The 19,821-nt window shown below is 33.2% G+C and overlaps 1 protein-coding gene across 1 annotated transcript in view; it reads right to left on the reverse strand.

Moving 5' to 3' along the window:
* Positions 1-427: 427 nt before the first annotated feature.
* Positions 428-19,821, reverse strand: part of LOC131038822 (L-type lectin-domain containing receptor kinase IV.2-like) — a 48,602-nt gene continuing 29,208 nt past the window's right edge. Inside the window, exons 3-6 of the mRNA XM_059211533.1 lie at positions 19,468-19,723; positions 5,237-6,121; positions 1,582-1,883; positions 428-1,318 (exon numbers count right to left, since the gene is read on the reverse strand). Of these exons, the coding sequence (XP_059067516.1) occupies positions 428-1,318; positions 1,582-1,883; positions 5,237-6,121; positions 19,468-19,723 (2,334 nt within the window). The remainder of the gene's footprint in view (positions 1,319-1,581; positions 1,884-5,236; positions 6,122-19,467; positions 19,724-19,821) is intronic.

Raw genomic sequence — 19,821 nt, forward strand, 5'->3', positions numbered from 1 at the left:
GCCAAACTTTTCATTTGATAGTGAGGTTTCTGAAGTGAGGTATGGAACGAGGAGTCAAAATCTAAATTAAAAGATTCAAAGTTCCTACAATTACCTTGATGAATAGTCCGATCCTTTCAACCTGATTGGTTTATTAATTTTTAACTCTTCACATAACAAATTATTATAAATTATAAATGTGCAGTCAGGCGAATATACACTATAACAACTTCAACACTCCCTATCCCATCATTGCAACTCTATTTTACTTGCTGTGCTAATATGGGGGAATCGATTAGAATGTTGTGCTGTCATTGCTGGTCTAACATACCAATTCACAAGTTTAATTTCTATAAAAAATCCACTCGCTGTTTGCTGTTGACGAATGCAAAACAGTTGGATGAAATGATTCTAACCGCATCAAACTGCAATGTCAATGTAAGAATGGTTAAAAAGCTGAAGGTACATGAAGACCCACAGGCAAAGCAGCCTCACCGCAAAGTATCTGCAACACTTTCCTCATACCAAGCCTCTTCCGCGGATCAGGGTTTGAACAAATGAGCCCCACTACAAGCACAATCTCAGCCTCACCCTTATCGTAATTCTCCCCAAGCCTCTGATCAGTAGCATCCAGTAACCTCTCATTTGCATACAGATCCCAAACCCACTCAACCAAAATCACACCTTGGGCGTCTACAGGTTTCTTTCCGCAGACAACCTCCAGCATAAGAGCCCCAAAGCTGAAAACATCTGTTGAAGGAGAAGCCTTACCAGAATGTATAAGCTCAGGTGCAATGTACCCCAGAGTGCCCACCACATGAGTAGTTTGGGGTCTTTGGCTGTGATCATATAACCTTGCTAAGCCAAAATCCCCCACCCGGCCGTTCAGATCATAGTCCAATAATATATTGCTGGGTTTAATGTCCCTGTGCACCACTTTTTTATCCCACTGCTCGTGTAAGTAAAGCAGGCCGCTGGCTACATCCGTAAGAATTTTGTGTCTGTGACGCCATGTAAGATTCAATTCTGGACTGTACAAATTTCTTTCAAGGCTTCCGTTGGACATGTAGTCATAGATGATGAAGATGCGCTCATTTTTTCTGCACCAACCCTTGAGGGGCACTAGATTCCGATGCTGCAGCCTCCCAAGGCTGGAAATTTCTGCCATGAATTCCTCCATTCCTTCTGCTAAATCTTTTGTGATGCATTTCACGGCGATTTCTTCGCCGGAAGGCAGAGTGCCCCTGTATACCTGTCCAAAGCCCCCATAGCCCAGAAGATTGTCGTCCCTGAAACCCTGCGGTAAAACAGAGTGCCAAATACCTTGTTCAGGAGGATTCTGTTTCACATTAAAGAAAATAAATGTTGCGTAATATTACTTTGCAATGACCACACTTTGTAAGATAAAGCAGGCTTCTCATCACTCAATATTGTGTCAAAAAGTGTGTACCCTGCTACCTGCCTTTTTCTCTGAATTTGTTTCTATTATTTCAGTTATAATTAAGGAAATTTGGTTAAAAAGTGTTTCTGAATATTAAAAAAAGTTTGCTATTGAAATCTTTTGTGGTTGTAATAAGATATTTTTCTATTTAATATAGTTACCTTTGTGGTAAAGTTGAGCTCTCTGTAATCAAATTTATGTGGCCAATATTGCAGCTTCCATTTTTTATCGAATTCTGTGTAGTCCTCCTTTTTTAGCTTGAAAAATGTAATGAGAATGAGTCCCAAGCTGATAGCTGTGGAACATATTATAATAATGGATCTGAACTTTGCAGAATTGTGGAACTTGGGGATTTTGACATAAAAGGAAGGAAGATTCAAAATGTCTAGATCTGGAGCCTTATCACTACCAGTTGTGAAGCTCCATGCTAGAATGTAATGGTCCTCAACTAGAGGAGAACTACCTGTTGATGCAAGATAATTCAATATTCCCCCAAAAAGTTAGACAAGAATATTGAAAAAAGTTCATAAATTTTTTCTCAATTAGATGTAATATAGTATTTTAGTAGAATCCATAAACAATTACATCAAAAACCACTTAAACATATTTGAGTATTTTCACCTTCTAAGAAATATTAAAATTTTCTTGTTCTTGTTCTCTACTCTACCATTGCTCTTTCTTTCTTTCCCACAAATATTTGCTACTTCTACTAGTTAGGTATGCCCATAAAATATTACAGGTTTTTATAATTTAAACAAATAGATATAATGAATTGTAATAGAAAACTTTCGAACGTCATTTGATAATTTAACAAAAGCCTTAGATGCGCTTAGATACTAGATATATATGACCATGCACAAAGCATATCAAAAGTTTAAACGTTTAGAAAAATGTCTCAATGAAAAAGTGTCATGGAGTATGATCAATCATTAATGAATAAACTTTGACCTTAGAGGTATTTGTTGTGACAACATTGTAAATCTAGAAAATAAACACTCATGCACACAATTATAATGAGATGAGTTATTATATAGATTGTAAAAAGGCAATTAATTATTTATAGTAATTTTATCTAAATGATAACCAGTTCTAAATTTCTTTCAATTCAAACTATAACAATAACACTTTTTACAAAATGATTTAATACATGTTTTTCTAATTTATCAATATATAATCCCATGGTTGACATGGTATTTTTAAATGAACCAAATGCTGATATCTTTGTTTGCAAAGGAACATTTTTTATTTACACATTATACTAAAGTTGTATGGTATAATGCTAATTTAAAAGGAAATTATTTGACTCATAATTTTAGTTAATTTTTTTATTAAATATCTTTAAATTATATCATCAATATTAATTATGAGGTTATTTTAAAGAAAAACATAATAATTTTATAAAGTTCAATAAAAAGAAATAGTGTTTGAAATAGATAATGAAAAATTTTAAAAGTTAGTTTAATGAATTTAAGCTAATTCAACTGTATCTATTTTTTTGTATTAATTGTAATTTAGAAATGTATGATTATATGACATTACATATTTTATTTAAATGAAATCTCTCTCATCTTATAAAAATATATTTCTTTTGGATTAATAAGTATATATTGTGTTTAAGAAGCTCTTTACATATACATATGCACATATGTATAGAGGTTCTTAAACACAATATTTCTTTTTAATCTAAAAGAAATATATAAAAGGAATAGATTAGATTTTTTTTTATAAATCTTGTGTGAGTTGTCTTTTAGTTTAAATAAAATAGTATTGTACAGATGAAAAGATTATTCTTAGCATTTTTCTCCATTTATTTTAGACTCACTTTGACCATTAGTTTTAATGTGATAAATTAATGAACAATTTGTGTAGTTATATGCAAGAGTTGACATACAATGCACACTATATTAATTTTGAGTCCCTATCCCCTAACAGTTTGGATCTAACTTTCACATTTGTTATTTTGCACCTTAATTGAAAACTAAATGAACAATTTGACCCCCAAAGTTTCAAAATCTAAATATAGGCCCAAGTTAAGTCACTTTCAAATTGTTGTTGTCCACCAACTCAAGCACATAATATTTGAATTGTGGTGCTAGAATATTTTATAAAAGAACAAGTCCTAATTTATTTTGGGGATCCATCAATAAGTACTTATGAATTAAAAACTATATTGAAAAGCATCTAGGAGCATTGCATCAACATTTGAGGTCATTAGGATACCATACACACCTAATTTTTATCGAGATTTTTCTAGTTTGTTTAAAATCACTAAATCAATGAAATAGTTTGACTAAAGAAAAATGAAACTTAGCAAGTTTGTCATAACCTAATTCTTGAACCATTAGATTCTTCTCAAAATGCTTAAAATAATTTTTCTTTTCTTTTTTATCCCCAGTGTTTGATTTGTTTGTTTTCTTACATAAAATATATAAATCAATTAGATTCACACAATAGATGTATCTTATAGCATTTCAATATCTAATATCATCCATTCATCTAATCAAACCAAGGTCATTATTACAAATAATAAATCCTATACTCCAAGAAATGCAGTTTGATAGCTACATCCACTTCTTCTCCCCTTTTTAAGAGAGGGATTAGAGCTTAATTACATGTGGGAAGATTTCTCGTGGGCCCTTAAGGTGTGTGTCCAAGCTATAATAGCATGAACATGAGAGTGATTGTTCCTCTCCCACTAAAATAGAGGGAGCATATTCTTTAGGTTATGGATGATGTGTTAGACAAATAGATAACATTAAATCCTTTTCAAGAAAGCCTTCTTCATGAAGTAATATTCCTTTAGAAATAATGAACCTCATATAATAACATAAATATATAATTATTATTAATATCTCATGTTTAAAAACACTTCTATAATATTATATTAATTTTTAAAACTTTAAGATCATAATAATACAATTTTTTTTTTTCAAATATTCGTATAGATAGTTTATATAAAACTTTCATATATATAATGTATATAGAACCTTCATATATATATTTATATAGTTTATACAAAACCTTCATCTATCTATATATATATACTTTATACATTTTTATTGATGTGACATTATAAACTGTTTCAAATTTTTATTCAAAAAGAAAGGAAAGAGGAGTCCCCCTTTGTGCTGGTTTAGGTTTGGTATCGTAGCGTGGATGTAATTCCAAGAAAAAGTAATTGGGAGATTAGACTTTGAACTTCTAATAAAATAAAATTTGACGCGCAACTACAATCTTTACAGAAAGAAAGATGAAAAATCCAAATCCAAATCTTTCTTCGACACCAGAACATTGAACTCGTTTTTCTCAGCAGTGCCTTTTGGTAGTTTTTTAATTCTTAGGTGGTGAGGGAACACGAAAAGTTAGCTCTCTTTTTTGACTGGAATGTGAATAGTGGTTGTGGGGTACGGGCTAAACTTATCATTTCAATTTATGCTGCTAAGATGTGACTAGACAAATGTTGATGTATTCATAAAAACATATCCAAACATGTAAGAACACTGCATTAACATCTCAGATCTTCAAAACATACCAGACCTAAGATTGCATTAACATCTAAGATCATTAAAACCTGGAAGACATCACAAAAAGATTTATTGAAAACGAAGAGGACACATTTTTATATACTCAATTTATTATGCCAAGATTTGTTTTCCTTGTGATACAGCAACCATTATCTCTACGTATTCCGTCTGAGTAATAGACATGCAATAAAATAGATTTTTGAGCTTTTATTAGATGTGCAATTGTAATCTTTATAGAAAGAGGGATGAAAAATCAAGAACCTTAGGTAGTGTACAAGGGAAAAGACGTTACCTGTAGACGCAGAAAACCCAACGTACATGTACTCTTCTATAATACCGTCCAAATCCAAATCTTTCTTCGACACCAGGGCTTTCTGCGGCTTCGCCTCTCCAATTGCTGCAATACTTATGTCCAGCTGTTTAGAAGCGCCGTCATAGTCGATCCAGGCCCTTATATTATGCCCGCTCTTCAGATTAATGGGCGTCAAACTGTTCCCTTCCCAATAACCAGCAGGTTCAGCCAACAACGATTTGACGCCGTTGAGATCGATTCCCACATGGTTGCCGTCCTTATTATCTACGCCAATGCTCTGACTTGTGTCGAATTCTACAGCGAAAAGATGGTTGTAGTCTTTACCATCGCTGGATATGTTGAGGAGGCCCAGGTACTGCGTGGCGAAAGCGCCTTTGAGAGCGGTGGTGGGCGTCATGACGAAGCAGAGCCCGTCGGCCCCGCCCGAGCGGGCATGTGGGACGATGGCGAATATGAAACTTGTGCTGAATGAGATTACAGAGCCATTTCTTTTCATGGGGACGGCCTTGTCCAAATAGGCACGGCCAATGACGCGCTCGGAGTGATTTGTGAGGCGGATTGCGTTGGATTGTATGGAGGCAGCCGCAACATATTTGATTGTGGTTGTGGTGTTGAAGTGGTTGAAGACGAAAGTTGTGTTCTGGTGAACACCCTGAGCTGCCGTTAGAATGATTGAGAGGCAGAGAATCAGAATCTGCATCTTCGCTATTGAATTAGATCTCTCTGAGTAGTGTTTCTTTTGAGTGGGCGGTTTGTGTTGTAATGGGGAGAAGAGTCCAGAAAAACGAGCATCCTTTTTAGAGGGGAAAGATAATTTTGAGTCCATGTGGCGATCTTGTCGTGGAGTGAGGTAGTCGAGGAGGACTAAAAATGTAAAGATTGAATAAGAAGTCAAAGAAGAAAACGTGGAGCGAGTTCCAACTCTAGTGACGCCGCAAGTTCCTAAGCCCATACATCGGATTTGGTCTATATTTGAATTTTACATGGAGCGCAACGACAAAATTGATGGAACCATTTTTGAGGTTGTGGGGGACATTGATGGAAGTATAAAAAGTAATATTTTTTTAATGAGTTGCACACATTATCATCATCATCACTTGTTTATATAGAAAGAGGATAATATTACTTTGCAATATATTCATAGTATAAAAGTCTTTATGAAACAAGGGACTAGTAAGATGCATGATACCAAGTAATATAGAGAGCACATTAAGGTTTTTTTTTCTATTTGTTTTGTTTTAGCATCTTTACAATTGGAGTTTGGTAGATTTTTGAGAATATATCGGTTTCTTATTGATTTCAAGTTTCCTTTGTTATAGTTGATTGTTGAGAATGAGTCTCGAGATGATAGCTACTAAACATATTATAATAATGGGTATGAACTTTGTAGAATTGTGGAACTTGGGGATTTTGACATAAAAGGAATAAACTGTTTAAATCACACACACTAAGCTTTGACTTCTAGAATTAAAAGTGTTAAACACTCAGAGTTGACTGACATTCTCTACGCTTAATATGTTGCTTAGTGTGTGTGGTTTAAGGTTGGCCTAAAAGGAAGGAAGATTGAAAATGTCTATATCTAGAGCATTGCCACTACCAGTTGTGAAGCTCCATGCTAGAATGTAATGGTCCTCAATTAGAGGGGAACTACCTATTGATGCAAGATAATTCAATATTCTCCCAAAAAGTTAGACAAGAATACTTAAAAAGGCTCATAAAATTTACATTCACTTTCACAAATCTTTTTCAAAACATAATTTGTACACCATTTTTTTCTAATTGAATGTGATATGATATTTTATTGGAATCTATAAACAATTACGTCAAAACCTCTTAAACATGCTATGTATTTTCATCTTGTAAGAAATATCAAAATTTTCTCTCTCTATAATATACATACTCTAACATTTTTTTTTATCGGTAACAAGTATTACAATTTCAGCTGCTCTACAACATTCCATTAACTTAAGAAAATATGGGGTCTCGCCCCTACAATATAGTCGCTTTTGACTGGAGCTATGAACCAGTGGGGTCTCATGCAGCATATCGGTCCTTCATAACCATAATACTCCTTATATATCCCTTCTCCTTATCTCTCCACAATACTCCTTATATCTCTCGCTCCTTATCTCTCCATATCTCCTTCTCTCTCCACAAGACTCCTTATGCCTCCCTCCTTATCTCTCCAAACACCTTATATCTCCCTAACCAACTCCTCATCGCTCCACAACCAACTCCTTATCACTCCACAACAACTCCTTATCGCTCTTCCTCAACTCCTTATCACTCTGCATCAAAGACCTCCAAATCACACCGCTAGCCTACAGTTGGGCTAAGTCATGGCGCTTGACAACAATACCCATGAGTGCGTGTGGGGAGTACAACCTGTCACTCATCGTCCGCCACTAGCGCGAAGGTTTGCAAGAGACTCGAACCATTGACCTCCCCATTCCGGGGCTCATGACTTTACCGTCACACTGTGGGGTAAACCCCATACATACTCTAACATTACTTCTTCTTTCTTTCAAACAAATAATTGCTACTTCTACCAATTAGTTATGTTCATAAAATATTAGAAAATTTTAAAATTTAAACAATTAGAATTGACGAGTTGTAATGGAAAACTTTCTAACATCCTTCAACAATTTGACAAAAGCCATAGGTATGCATGGGTACAGATATAGGACCATGCACAAAGCATATAAAAAGTTTTAAGTTTTAACAAAAAATTTCAATGACAAAGTGTCACGGAGTATGATCTATCACTAATGAATATACTTGGACCTTAGATAGATTTGTTGTGATGACATTATAAATCTTGAAAAATGAACACTTGCACATACAAAATTACTATGAGATCATTTATTATATAGATTATAAAGCTACTTTATTATTTATAACAATTTGATTTATTTCAATTTATACTTTTTTGTTTGGAAAGGAACTTTTTTTACTTACATATTATACTAAATTTGTTCAATATAATGCTTATTTATAAAGAAAATATTTGAGTCAAATAATTTAGTATCTCTTTTTAATTTATTAAATATCTTTTTATATATATTTTTTATCGGTACTGGACTGTTTTTAAGGTGTTGAACAATGCTTTTGACTAGACCTATGAATCAGTGAGGCCACATTTTTTAGGAACCTCATCTTTAGAGATGTTTGACAATTCCATACTTATATCTCCTTTGCCATCCTAATATTTCATGCGTGTAGGCATCTCCTTATCTCTCTGATGTTGCATGCAAGTGTATGACCTCCTCCTTCTATGCGTCCACCTTATATGATAGCCCACACTAGCATGGACCTTGTGTGAGCCAAGCGGGGATTTGAACCTTAGGTGCACCATTAACAATGCAACCACTTAACCATCACACTACAGGATGAACCCCTAAATATCTTTTTATATTATCAAATATTAATTATGATGTTATTTTAATGAAAAACATAAATTTCATATATGAAAAATATATCCATGTAAAATTATTGGTTTCAAAAAGTTAAATAAATAAGAAGAATGTTTGAAATAGACAACAAAAATAATTTAAAGTTAGTTCAATATTTTTTTATAATTCAATCATATCTAAATTATTTTATTATTATTTATATTTAATAAATATATAATTATATGACATTACATATTTCAAATGAAATCTATTTTTAACTTATAATAATATATTTATTTTAATATGTTTCTTTTAGATTAATAGGTCTATATTGTGAACCTAAGAACCCCTTTATCATAAACACAACATTTCCCTTTTAATCCCAAGGAAACATATAAAAATAAATAGATTAGGTTTTTCTTCATAGATGTTGTCTGAGTTATCTTTAAGTTTAAATAAAATGACATTGTAAGGATGAAAACAGTATTCTTAGGTTTATTCTCTATTTATTTTGGACTCACTTTGATTGAATTTGCTTTGAGTATGATAAATTAATGAACAATTTGTGTAGTTATGCGCAAGAGTTAGGATACACTCCACACTATATTAGATTTTGAGTCCCTATCCCACAATAGTTTGGACCTAACTTTTACATATGTTGTTTTCCACCTTAGTTGACAACTACGTGGCCAATTTGACTCCCAAACTTCCAAAATCTAATTTAAATATAGGCTCAAATCACTTTGAATTTGTTGTTTTCCACCAATTCAAAAACAAAATATTTTAAGTTATGGAGCTAGAATGTTGTATGAAAGAACAAGCCCTAACATATTTTAGAGATCTACCAACTAGAGCACTTATCCATTAAAAAGTATATTAAAAAGCATCGAGAAGCATTGCGGCAACTTTGGAGATCATTAAGATATCATAAACATCTAAATTTCTACTTGGATGTTTTTCTAGTTTGTTTAAAATCATTAAATCATTAAATCAATTAAAAAATTTGGCCAAAGAAAAAGGAGAGTAGCAAGGTATGAGAATTCTTAAGCTATTAGATTCTATTCAAAATGTTATAGTATATTTTTTCTTTTCATTTTTATTTCTCGTGTTTGATTTGTTTGTTCTCTAACCTAAAATATATAGATCAACTAGATTCATACGATATATATATATGTATCGTATAACATTTAAATGTCCAAGACCATGCATTGATGAATGTAAGCAAACCAAGGACATTATTAGAATTAAAAACTATACTCAAAGCAATGCAATTTGATAGCTTAACCACTTCCTCTCCTTTCCTTAGGAGAGGGATTAGAGTTCACCTACATGTGGGAAGATTTCTCGTGAACCCTTAAGGTGGGCATCTCCAAACTAAAATAATATGAACCTGAGAGTGATTATCCCTCTCCCACCAAAATAGAGGGTGCATGTTTCTTAGATTATACATGATGTGTTAGACGAATATGTGACATTAAATCCTCTTCAAGAAAGCCTTCTTCATGAACTAATCCTCTTCCTCAAGATGATCAACCTCCTCCTTTTGATATAATGATTTATATATAATTATCTTTAATATTTCATATTTTGAAAGCACTTTTATAATATTATATTAATTTATAAAATTTAAAATCATAAACATGAAATCCATTTTTGTTACGAAACTTCCTATATATATTATTGATGTCACGGTATAAGCAGTTACAAGTTTTTATTCCAAAAAATAAAGGAAATAGGAGTCTCTCTTTGTGTTGGTTTAGCTTTGGTATTGTAGTGTGGATGTAATTTTGATTAGGAAAATCCATGTTAAAAGATTCAAAGGCTTATTGTTTTTGGATTTACTTTTGTATGGATGGATGACAGTTCATGTAAATAGACTTATTTATGAAAAAATAACAAACAAATATTGAGATGAATTAAAAAATGGTGAGAAGATAATTTAGATTCAAGTTAGGAGGTTATTATTGATTTTATTTATCGCTTTAGTTTCTAAAAAGTGATAGATGTGGATTTTAATATTAAAATATTTTTTCAATTTAGATAATTTCTTTTTCTTTTTCAATGATAAAAATTTAAATGTGATTTCTAAAAGGTAATATTCTTAAATTTTTTAATTAAAAATTAATCTTCAAAATGATGTGGACTGCATAGAGTTAATATAGAACTACATATATGAGTTATAAGCATTATAGTAATCAGTTGCAACATAAAAGGCATTTCACTGAAAATATCATAAGAATCGAAACATGGTAATGCTACTATGTAATTCTTCTACATTTTGTGATCACTTCCACAAAGCAGATAAGAGATAACTAGGATGCACAATATTAAGTGATGTAGTCATGATTGGTAGGTCCACTTAAAGATTGTCCAACCATGCAACCAAATCCACAAACACACATAAACATACTAAAGTTTGTCTGAGAAGACTATAGTATGAGACCTTAGCCTTTAATGATACATAAACACACTCAAGCTACAATATACAAGCTTATGAGCTCATATACATTACAATGGTTTGATTTTATGACCAAAACCTATTTTTAATTTTTTTTTTATTACTCTCCAAATATGATCTATCATGAATGATGCATCACTCCTTTTCTGATGATGATGAATAATGTTTATATTAGTGAGCTCAACATTTGGATCATCCACAAGATATTTTATACGGTATTATACAAGACATTGTTGAAAATCGCCCAGTCCATATGGCGATCTTCTCGTGGAGTGAGGACTAAAATCATAGCAGACAAGAAGTCAAGGAAGAAGAAGACGTGTACCAAGTTCCGACTATACTGGCGCCGCAAGTTCGTAAGCCCATGCCATCAGATTTGATGTATATTTGGTTTTTTACAGTGGAACACAATTCTCCCCAAAATAATGTGCAACAACAAAATTGATGGAATTATTTCGAGGTTGTGGAGACATTGATATCAAGTATAAAAGAATTTTTTTTTTAAAAGTAAAAAAATTAATCTTTTGCAAAAATTACATATGACTTGCACACATCATCATCATTTGTTTATATAAAAAGTATTCTACATATAATATAATAAGATTTAAAAGGGTGTAATATTATTTTGCACTCTATTCAAATTGTAAATGTTTCTATAGTATAAGAGATTAGTAAGATGCATGATATCAAGCAATACTGAGAAAATATCACAATTTTTTTTCATTTGTTTTGTTTTAGGATTTTCATCTTTATAATTGGAGCTCGATCGATCTTTGGAAAGATATTGATGTCTCATTGATTTTTAGTCTTCTTTTCTATTGTTGATTGTTTATGTGGGGACCATCATCCATGTAAGTAATGTGTTGATTAGTTAAGTATTTTTACATTAGTATAACTTCGTTTGTGGGGGTTCATGATTTATCCATTAGTATTGGGTATATCTTTGACATTGAAACCACTTAGTTTTGAATACTTTTAAGTTGAATATTTGTATGCAATACCCTCATGTACTAGCTCAAATGATCTGTCATGTGCATATTTTTCCCATGTCATCTTGCTAAAGACTCTTATTGAAGTTAAATTAAGGTTTAATTATGTACATTTCCTAGATTTTTTCAAGGAAAGGCATTTGCAAGGATTTAATTGTTTCCTACAAGTTTAGATTCTTGACATACAAATGATTCTTAAGAATGCATGGTTTTCAATTAATCTTGTAGTAATTACAAACTAACAATTTTGGAGACTTTCTAGTTGAATATTTGCTTGCAATTCCTACTTTCCTAACACCTTAACTTGACTTTCATGACACTAAATGCATTTGCAATGCTGTTACTTTAGTTTAAGTTACTACTTTGTCTCTACTTGCTAAACCCTTGTGCATTAGCTTAAATCTATTATTACATGCCTCTTTTTCCATACTTGTTAACATGTTGACATTTCTTATTGCATTGCACTAGGTTTTAACTATTTGCTTGATGGTTTTATAGGTGAAGACATTTGAAAGGGTGTTTGTATTCTCTAAAATTTAATATTCTTTAAATTCAAGTAATTCTTAGTGTATTGGGGTTTTCATGTAGTGTACTAACTACAAACTACTTGAAATCTTCACCTTTTTGTTCAATTGTGTAATTTTGAAAAGATTGATAACATGGACTTTTGCTAGGCTTGCCATGAGCCATACACCTCCACGTTAACATACTTAAAACTAACTATTTCAATATGTTTGCATATTTTGTAGGCAAAGGCATTTGCAAGGGTGTTTTGTTTCTAGATTATCGATATTGAATAGAACTTTAAGATTTTAGAGTTCTCGAGTAGGCTTGTAATAACCAAAAACTAGTACAAACATCCAAACTTTGGTGAGTGCATCAAATTAAAGATAAAAAAGTGGCCAAAAGTCATTTTTTCTATATGTAAACATTTTTTAACACACAAATGAAACATGATCTATACAAATCAAAAAACACACCTTTTTCCGTCATAAAAAGATAAAAACACACACCATGGGTTTGGGTTTGTTAACCCACAACCTCAAAAATCTCTCAAGAACTTGAATTGTATTATTTTGAAAGTGCATTCTAGTTAATATAGTCATTTGAAAGCCTCCTCTTTACATTTCTCACAATATTGCATTGAATTAGGTTGTTGTAATCTTTGTCGTCGCTCGATAGGTTGAGGAGGCCCAGGTAGGTGGCGAAAGCAAAACAAAGCTTCCTTTCTTGGCTGGACTTACATGGTGGTTGTGAGGTATGAATTGAATGTCTCTGAACTACTAACAAAGGGTTTTTCCTCAATCTTGGACTATATTTTCAGAAGAACAAACAATTGCGCTCTTCTTATTAAAACAGACACAAGGATGGTGTTAAGTTGTGGATAAAATGGAGGGTGGAAGTCATGATAGACAAGCAAACCTCCTAACCAAAGAAGCAGAAATTTCCAAAAAAAATTGACTATATCTGATTTTTTGTGAATATGTTTCGTAGACAATTTTTTCCCCACAAAAATGCCCCCTTTTTAAAAATCATTGACCATAATTTTCAACACTTTTTTGTATTTAATTCGTATTTAAAGTGCATTTGAAACCTTAATCAATCTCCTGCCAATTTGTGAAACCCTCAAAACTTGCAAAATGGTGAAATATTTAATGAATAGTGCGTTGTGTGATATTTTTAGGGCACAATGCAACTGGGAGTTTGTTGAGACATCCATAGAAGGCACAACTAGTTGCAAATTCGCGAGGAGTCAAAAAGTGGTGCGTTTGAGTCAGAGTTTTTTGTTGTTGTAACACTACTGCGAATACATTCTATAACTTCATGCCATATAAATAGTATTGACATAAAATTCAACTAGTACATACAAATAGATGAATAAATTGTTAAATAAATTTTTTAATGTGCACATCACAAGGATCTTTCAATTTAAATTAACAAGATATTAAGCCTTAAATCATTAATTTATTTTTGATTAAAAAAGCAACGTTAACTAGGGCGTTGACCCTTTACATAGCCAAAAGGTTCTCAATTTTAAACAGACCAAGCAAGGGTGCAAACCCCAAACAAACAAAGTTAGACAAGCCAAACAAACCTGCCAAACCTGCAACAACCCAACCCAATTCAAGAGTCGGGAGAAATACCCAAAAATTGACGAAGGGGGGGCTGGGAAAGGGGGGTAGATTTTCCCTTCCGCCTACAACAAACAATCGTCCAGGAAAAACTATCATTAGGAACATTTAAAGAAAAATCAGGCAGGGAAGACCCTGCAGAGTCACCGCCAAACTAGTGCTGCAGAACTACATCAGATTATTGTTGAAGAACAACATCAAGAGTAGAATTGCCAGGAGGAGCGAAGTTGTGGAGCAGAAGCAATAGATGTAGGAGCCAAGGGGCCAGAAGAGTCCATGACAACAATAACATCAACAAAGGCTTCATCAGTAGCAAGGGGCACCTCATCTCGAGAGGATTCAACTGAGACAGAGTCTGAAGCATTAATTGTCAAGTGATCTTCAGTAGCATCCTTCCACCAAGTAGCAATGCCTCTGTGGTGAGAGAGAGAACAATCTGAAGCTAAGTGTCCCATTGAGAAGCACCTTCGACAGTGAAAGGAGAGGCCCTCATAATCTAGCGGTTGAGTCCATGGCCTATCCCCAACCATAAGAACCATATCCCTAGGGAGGGCTAGAGATATGTTGACATCAATTAATAGGCGAGCAAAGGTAGAATGACCCATGGAGAACATGGCATCATCAACCTTCAAGAAGCTGCGAATGGAGTTACCAATGGCCTTGAAACAAGAAGGCTCCCAGAAATGGAGAGGGAGATTGGGGAGGCGGACCAAAATCGGACGAATAGAGAGAGATTCAGTAAAGGGGTTGAAGGAAGAAGACCAGGGCTTAATAATGAGAGAGTGATCCCCCCAAGTCCACAGCTTTCCCAGAACCAAATCACGGTCAAGAGTAGAGGTAAAAGAAGCAATGAAAAAGCCTTTAGCACAAGGGAAAAGCTCAATGCCATGAGCAACTAAAGGCTTCCAAGAATCACTCACCCAGCGATGAAGGTCTGGAAGAGAAGGCCAAAACCTAGCAAATCTGCAGACCAAAGCACTATGTTGATAGAAATCAATATTCTCCACAACCTCCTGGCCACAAACCACAACAAGGGAAGTCTTGGCACAAGGAAGACGACAAAGGCTTCCAAGAGGATAGAAATTAATTTGTTATTACAAGTGAATGGTCCATATTTTGAGGTTATATCTTTGCTCATTGTTAATACTTCATATTTTATGTCTCCTTTATTATGGTTTAATTTTGTCTCTACTTCTTATCTACATCAAATGTTAAATAACAATCTCAATGTGCACATCTCAAGAATCTTTCAATTTCAATTAAAAAGATAAAAAGCATACATACATTTTATTTTGGTGAGACTTCCATCCAAAGAGAGTATTTTATTGTTATAACAAATGAATGATCTATATTCTGATCTTATATTTTAGCTCACTGTGTCTATATATCTTATGTCTACTTTATGATGGCTTGATTTTGTGCCTACTTCCTATCTTGATTTTATGAATAAATAAATTGTCACTATGAAGATTGGTTGGTTGTTTGGTCCAAACAACATTTGATAGTCTATCTTTTTCTATAGTGATAGCCTTGTAAATTAGTTATCTGCAAAGAAATAATCCATATTCTTGGCTTAATGGGCTGAATTTAATGTTAATTTAGACCCTCTATCATATCATTGCTTTGCTTGATGAATATGACAATGCTAAAGTTTCAACTTTTTAGATAGTGTCATTACTAGAAGTGAAGAGGTATTGTTATGTGTAGGTCATATTTTGTCTTTGTAACATTTTATAGTTCTCTCAAGTTGTAGTACAAAAACCCTTGGCTACATAAAAACATCAGCGTAATGTTTAACGTAACCCAATATTGCACCAATATATCTAATATTTGTTACATCAAGTCTTAGTCATTGCGACTTTGTATGCTTATTTTGATATTATGTATATCTATCCTAAAATGTGTTTTAATGTCTATCTTCCACAAAGTTACTTAATATGAATCAGTATTTTGACTTAAATAGTTTGGTTTAATAGAATTTAAGCTTTTGAATTTGACTTGGTTTTGTACTTTGAATCTTTGAAAATGCATTTCTATGCCCATTTGACTCTACTTGTTATGAGAAATGGTTTCTCTTTTATCAACCGATTAGATTTTTATTTGTATGATATATTCTTTAAAGTTTCCTACTTAAAAAAATCATACTGATAAAATGTTTTTTTTTTCTTTTATCCTACTAGAATGCAAACATGTTTATTGTAATTTTTTTGAAGTCCTATTAAGTTTTCAAAGGTTATTATGATAGTACAGTCTTTGTGATTAAACATTCTTTTGATATTAATAATAATTTAGAATGCAATGTTGTTAATAACATTTTACTTTCCACTTACATTATACAACAAGACTCGCATATCATGGAACTATTCTATTGTTAACTTAGCAATAATTTTTCAACTTCGTACAAAACTTACCAAAGAATCATTTAGTAGCAAAGCTTACATGCTAGATTGCATTCTGCTATTATAGACAAACTTTTCATTTGGACAATTCATGGGCTAAACTCTCTATTTTATTTTCTCTCTATATCTCTATGCTATAGAAATGCCTTAAATTTCAAAGACAAGTAGATTTTATTTCTTTTTCAACATGTTTTAATATATATATATTTTTTAATCCAATTTTTTCTCGTTTCAATCTCAATTATTTAAAAAATCCAGTACTTTTAGTTTGTCATTTTTTCCCTAAAATATTTTTACTGCTATGCTCCTATGATTCTATTAATAATAAAAATTAGAATAGACCTCCACATGCTAAAAATGGACAAATTGTTCCAACAAACAACAACTTTGTAGCTCATTTGAACAATGATGATAGGATATCTAAGATATTGCAACCTAAACAGAAGAAATAAATGCCTTATCAAAGAAGGAAAAAAAAAAGACCAACAAGCACTTTCAAAATCTGAGAAAAGTTTGAATGAAGATATTGCAAAGAAAGGAGATGAATTCAAAGCAGTAATGGAAGTAAAAAAAAGCTTGGAATATTCTATTATGCAGTTGAGAGAACAATCAAAAGTAGCTTGGATGAAATTAAACTTGATATTCCCCTCATTGTGGAACCCAATGAGCCTAAAAGCAATGAAATGGATATTGACAAGCTCTTGGGTAATTAGTTCTTCAACCAAGAGAAATGTTTTCACTAGGTTTTTGGTGAAATTAATCTTCTGAAATAGGGGATCAAGGACATTATAGACACTTTCACTAAGAATCTGACACCTGATAAAGCTGATAAACTTCTGAAGTTGACCCAAAAATTACGGAGGATATCAAGGTCATGAAAACCGAGCATGAGGCTAGGATTGATAGGATGGAGAATGATATTCAGGACTTAAAGGGTAAACTCAAGGGTTTAGTGGAGATCAGTAAGGAGGCAATGTATAACAGTGCGGAAGGTCTCAAAAGAGTGAACGAGGAAATTGCGATTCAGAAAGCTCATTTGATCAGATCCGACATGTCCTCTGACATTAACTTGGACAAGAAGGACCAAGATGTCAAGACTTCCATGGGGCCCTCTACCAGGACCAGGAGGAAAAAACAAGAAAGGGGAGTTTGAGATTTATCATGGATGAACTCGAAATGATCAACAATAGGACGATCTAGAAGAATATCGAGCTCTTGAAAGATATTAGTTAGTTGTTTTCTGGTTTGTATTTTTTTGCTTGCGTTGTGTTTTTTGATGTTAGTCTCTTTGGGGTGCTTCCCATGTTTCTATTGTTGTTTAGCAGTTGTTTAGACTCTGGTTTAACTCTGTTTATTTTTTGATGGAATTGGGTTTCAGATCCTTGTAGAACTCGTTTATCTTAATAAAAAAAATCAAAAGTAGCTTGCAGGTCTTTCGAAGCTAAGAGTATTGAGCTTTTATCAAAGTTCAGAGAGGGAAGCAATGATTTAGCTTGATGCAAAGGTTGCTGAAATTGAAAAACAAGTGCAAGAGTGATTTGGAGAGGAGTTTGAAAAAGAGCTTATAAAGAAGGAAAACGAATCATAAGTTGCAATTTTTGAATAGATGGAAATGGTTGAGTTGTTAGAGGAAGACATCGCAGAGAAAGAAGAAGAATGCCAATCAATGTATTTAGAAAGAAAGAACATGAAAGCTAGTTTGTTTTGTAAGAAGAATGCTAGTCAATGTATTTAGAAAGAAAGAACATGGAAGCTAGTTCATTTTGTAGTTGAAGAGACAAATATAGGCGATTTCTGAAGAGTCGAGGGCAACTCAGCTATCTTGGGAATCTAAAAGGGACAAGATTTTATCACAAGTTGCAACAAAATAAAGGGAATTGAGGAGATGGGTAGGAGTCATGAAGTGTTGTAGAAGGCATGAGAAGCTGAGGAAGAGGGATTGTTGTTTGCATTGTGCAAATGTGAGGAAAAAGCTACAAACATTTTGAAGAAAAATGAAGTAGATGTCTGTCGATTGAACCACAAATATGAAAAAATGTTCATTGATTACAATTCATTAAAGGTCCAATTGAAGGAATCTAATGACATTCTCTCTTCTATCAAAGATGAGAGGCCGTTACAAGAAGCTTTGTCAGCAAAGTGGTTGGAAGCTTTGATTATAGACAATAGAACATTGAAAAAAAAAACAATGAACTTCAACATATGGTCAGTCAAGTACAAACAATACTCAAAGTTGAATCATCAATATTAAATTTCTAAAAAGCATCTTAAACAAGAAATTAAATGACTACAAATGAATACAGGACACACAAGATCTATACTTGAAATCCCAATTGGAAGGGGGAAAGAAGTGATTGTTGAAAATGCTGGACTTGACTATGAGATTCAGCAATTGAGAAAGAGTTAAAAGAAATGCAAGGAACACATGCCAAGGTAGTGGAAAAAATGGGATTACTTAAGGAGTATGAGTCACTGCATGAGGAGTTTACAAGAAAATACCATGAGTTGGATGAAAAAGAGTTAAAAATTTTGTCAATGAGAGTGAGAAGCACATAAATGAGATTTAGTCATTGGATAAGACAAGGGTTTCCTTGTGAGTCGGAAAGTATGTTGTATGGAGGTTGGAGGAAGTAACCCTGAGATCTGAGGAAATTCAGGAAAAACTTTTGCTTAAGTAACAAGAGAGTGCTAAATTTAGACGATTGAGTGTCAGAATTGCATACAAATTTAGCAACAACAAGTTCAGCGTACAACTCCATAACAGCTGAGCTGAACAAGGTCACAAATGTTTTTAAGGGTAGCCTTGAAAGAAAATTGTTTACTCCAGAATTGAATCTTACATGACCTCAGACACACAAAATTCTTATACATGGCTTCCGTTGGACATGTAGTCGTAGATGATGAAGAGGCGCTTATTTTTTCTGCACCAGCCCCTTGAAATCTCCCAAGGCTGGAGATTTCTGCAATGAATTCCTTCATTCCTTCCCTGCAGTCTTTCGTGATGCATTTCACGGTGATTTCTTCGCCGGAAGGCAGAGTGCCCCTGTATACCCGCCCAAAGCCCCCATAGCCTAGAAGATTCTCGTCCCTGAAACCCTGCAGTATAAAATTAGATTTGCCATTAACCAAAAATACAATTGTTTCAAACATATGATAAATTTTTGAAAAAATATGGTCTTTTGTGGACGTAATGA

This window comes from Cryptomeria japonica, chromosome 9 (assembly GCF_030272615.1).
Source record: "Cryptomeria japonica chromosome 9, Sugi_1.0, whole genome shotgun sequence".
In the NCBI taxonomy this organism is placed as follows: domain Eukaryota; kingdom Viridiplantae; phylum Streptophyta; class Pinopsida; order Cupressales; family Cupressaceae; genus Cryptomeria; species Cryptomeria japonica.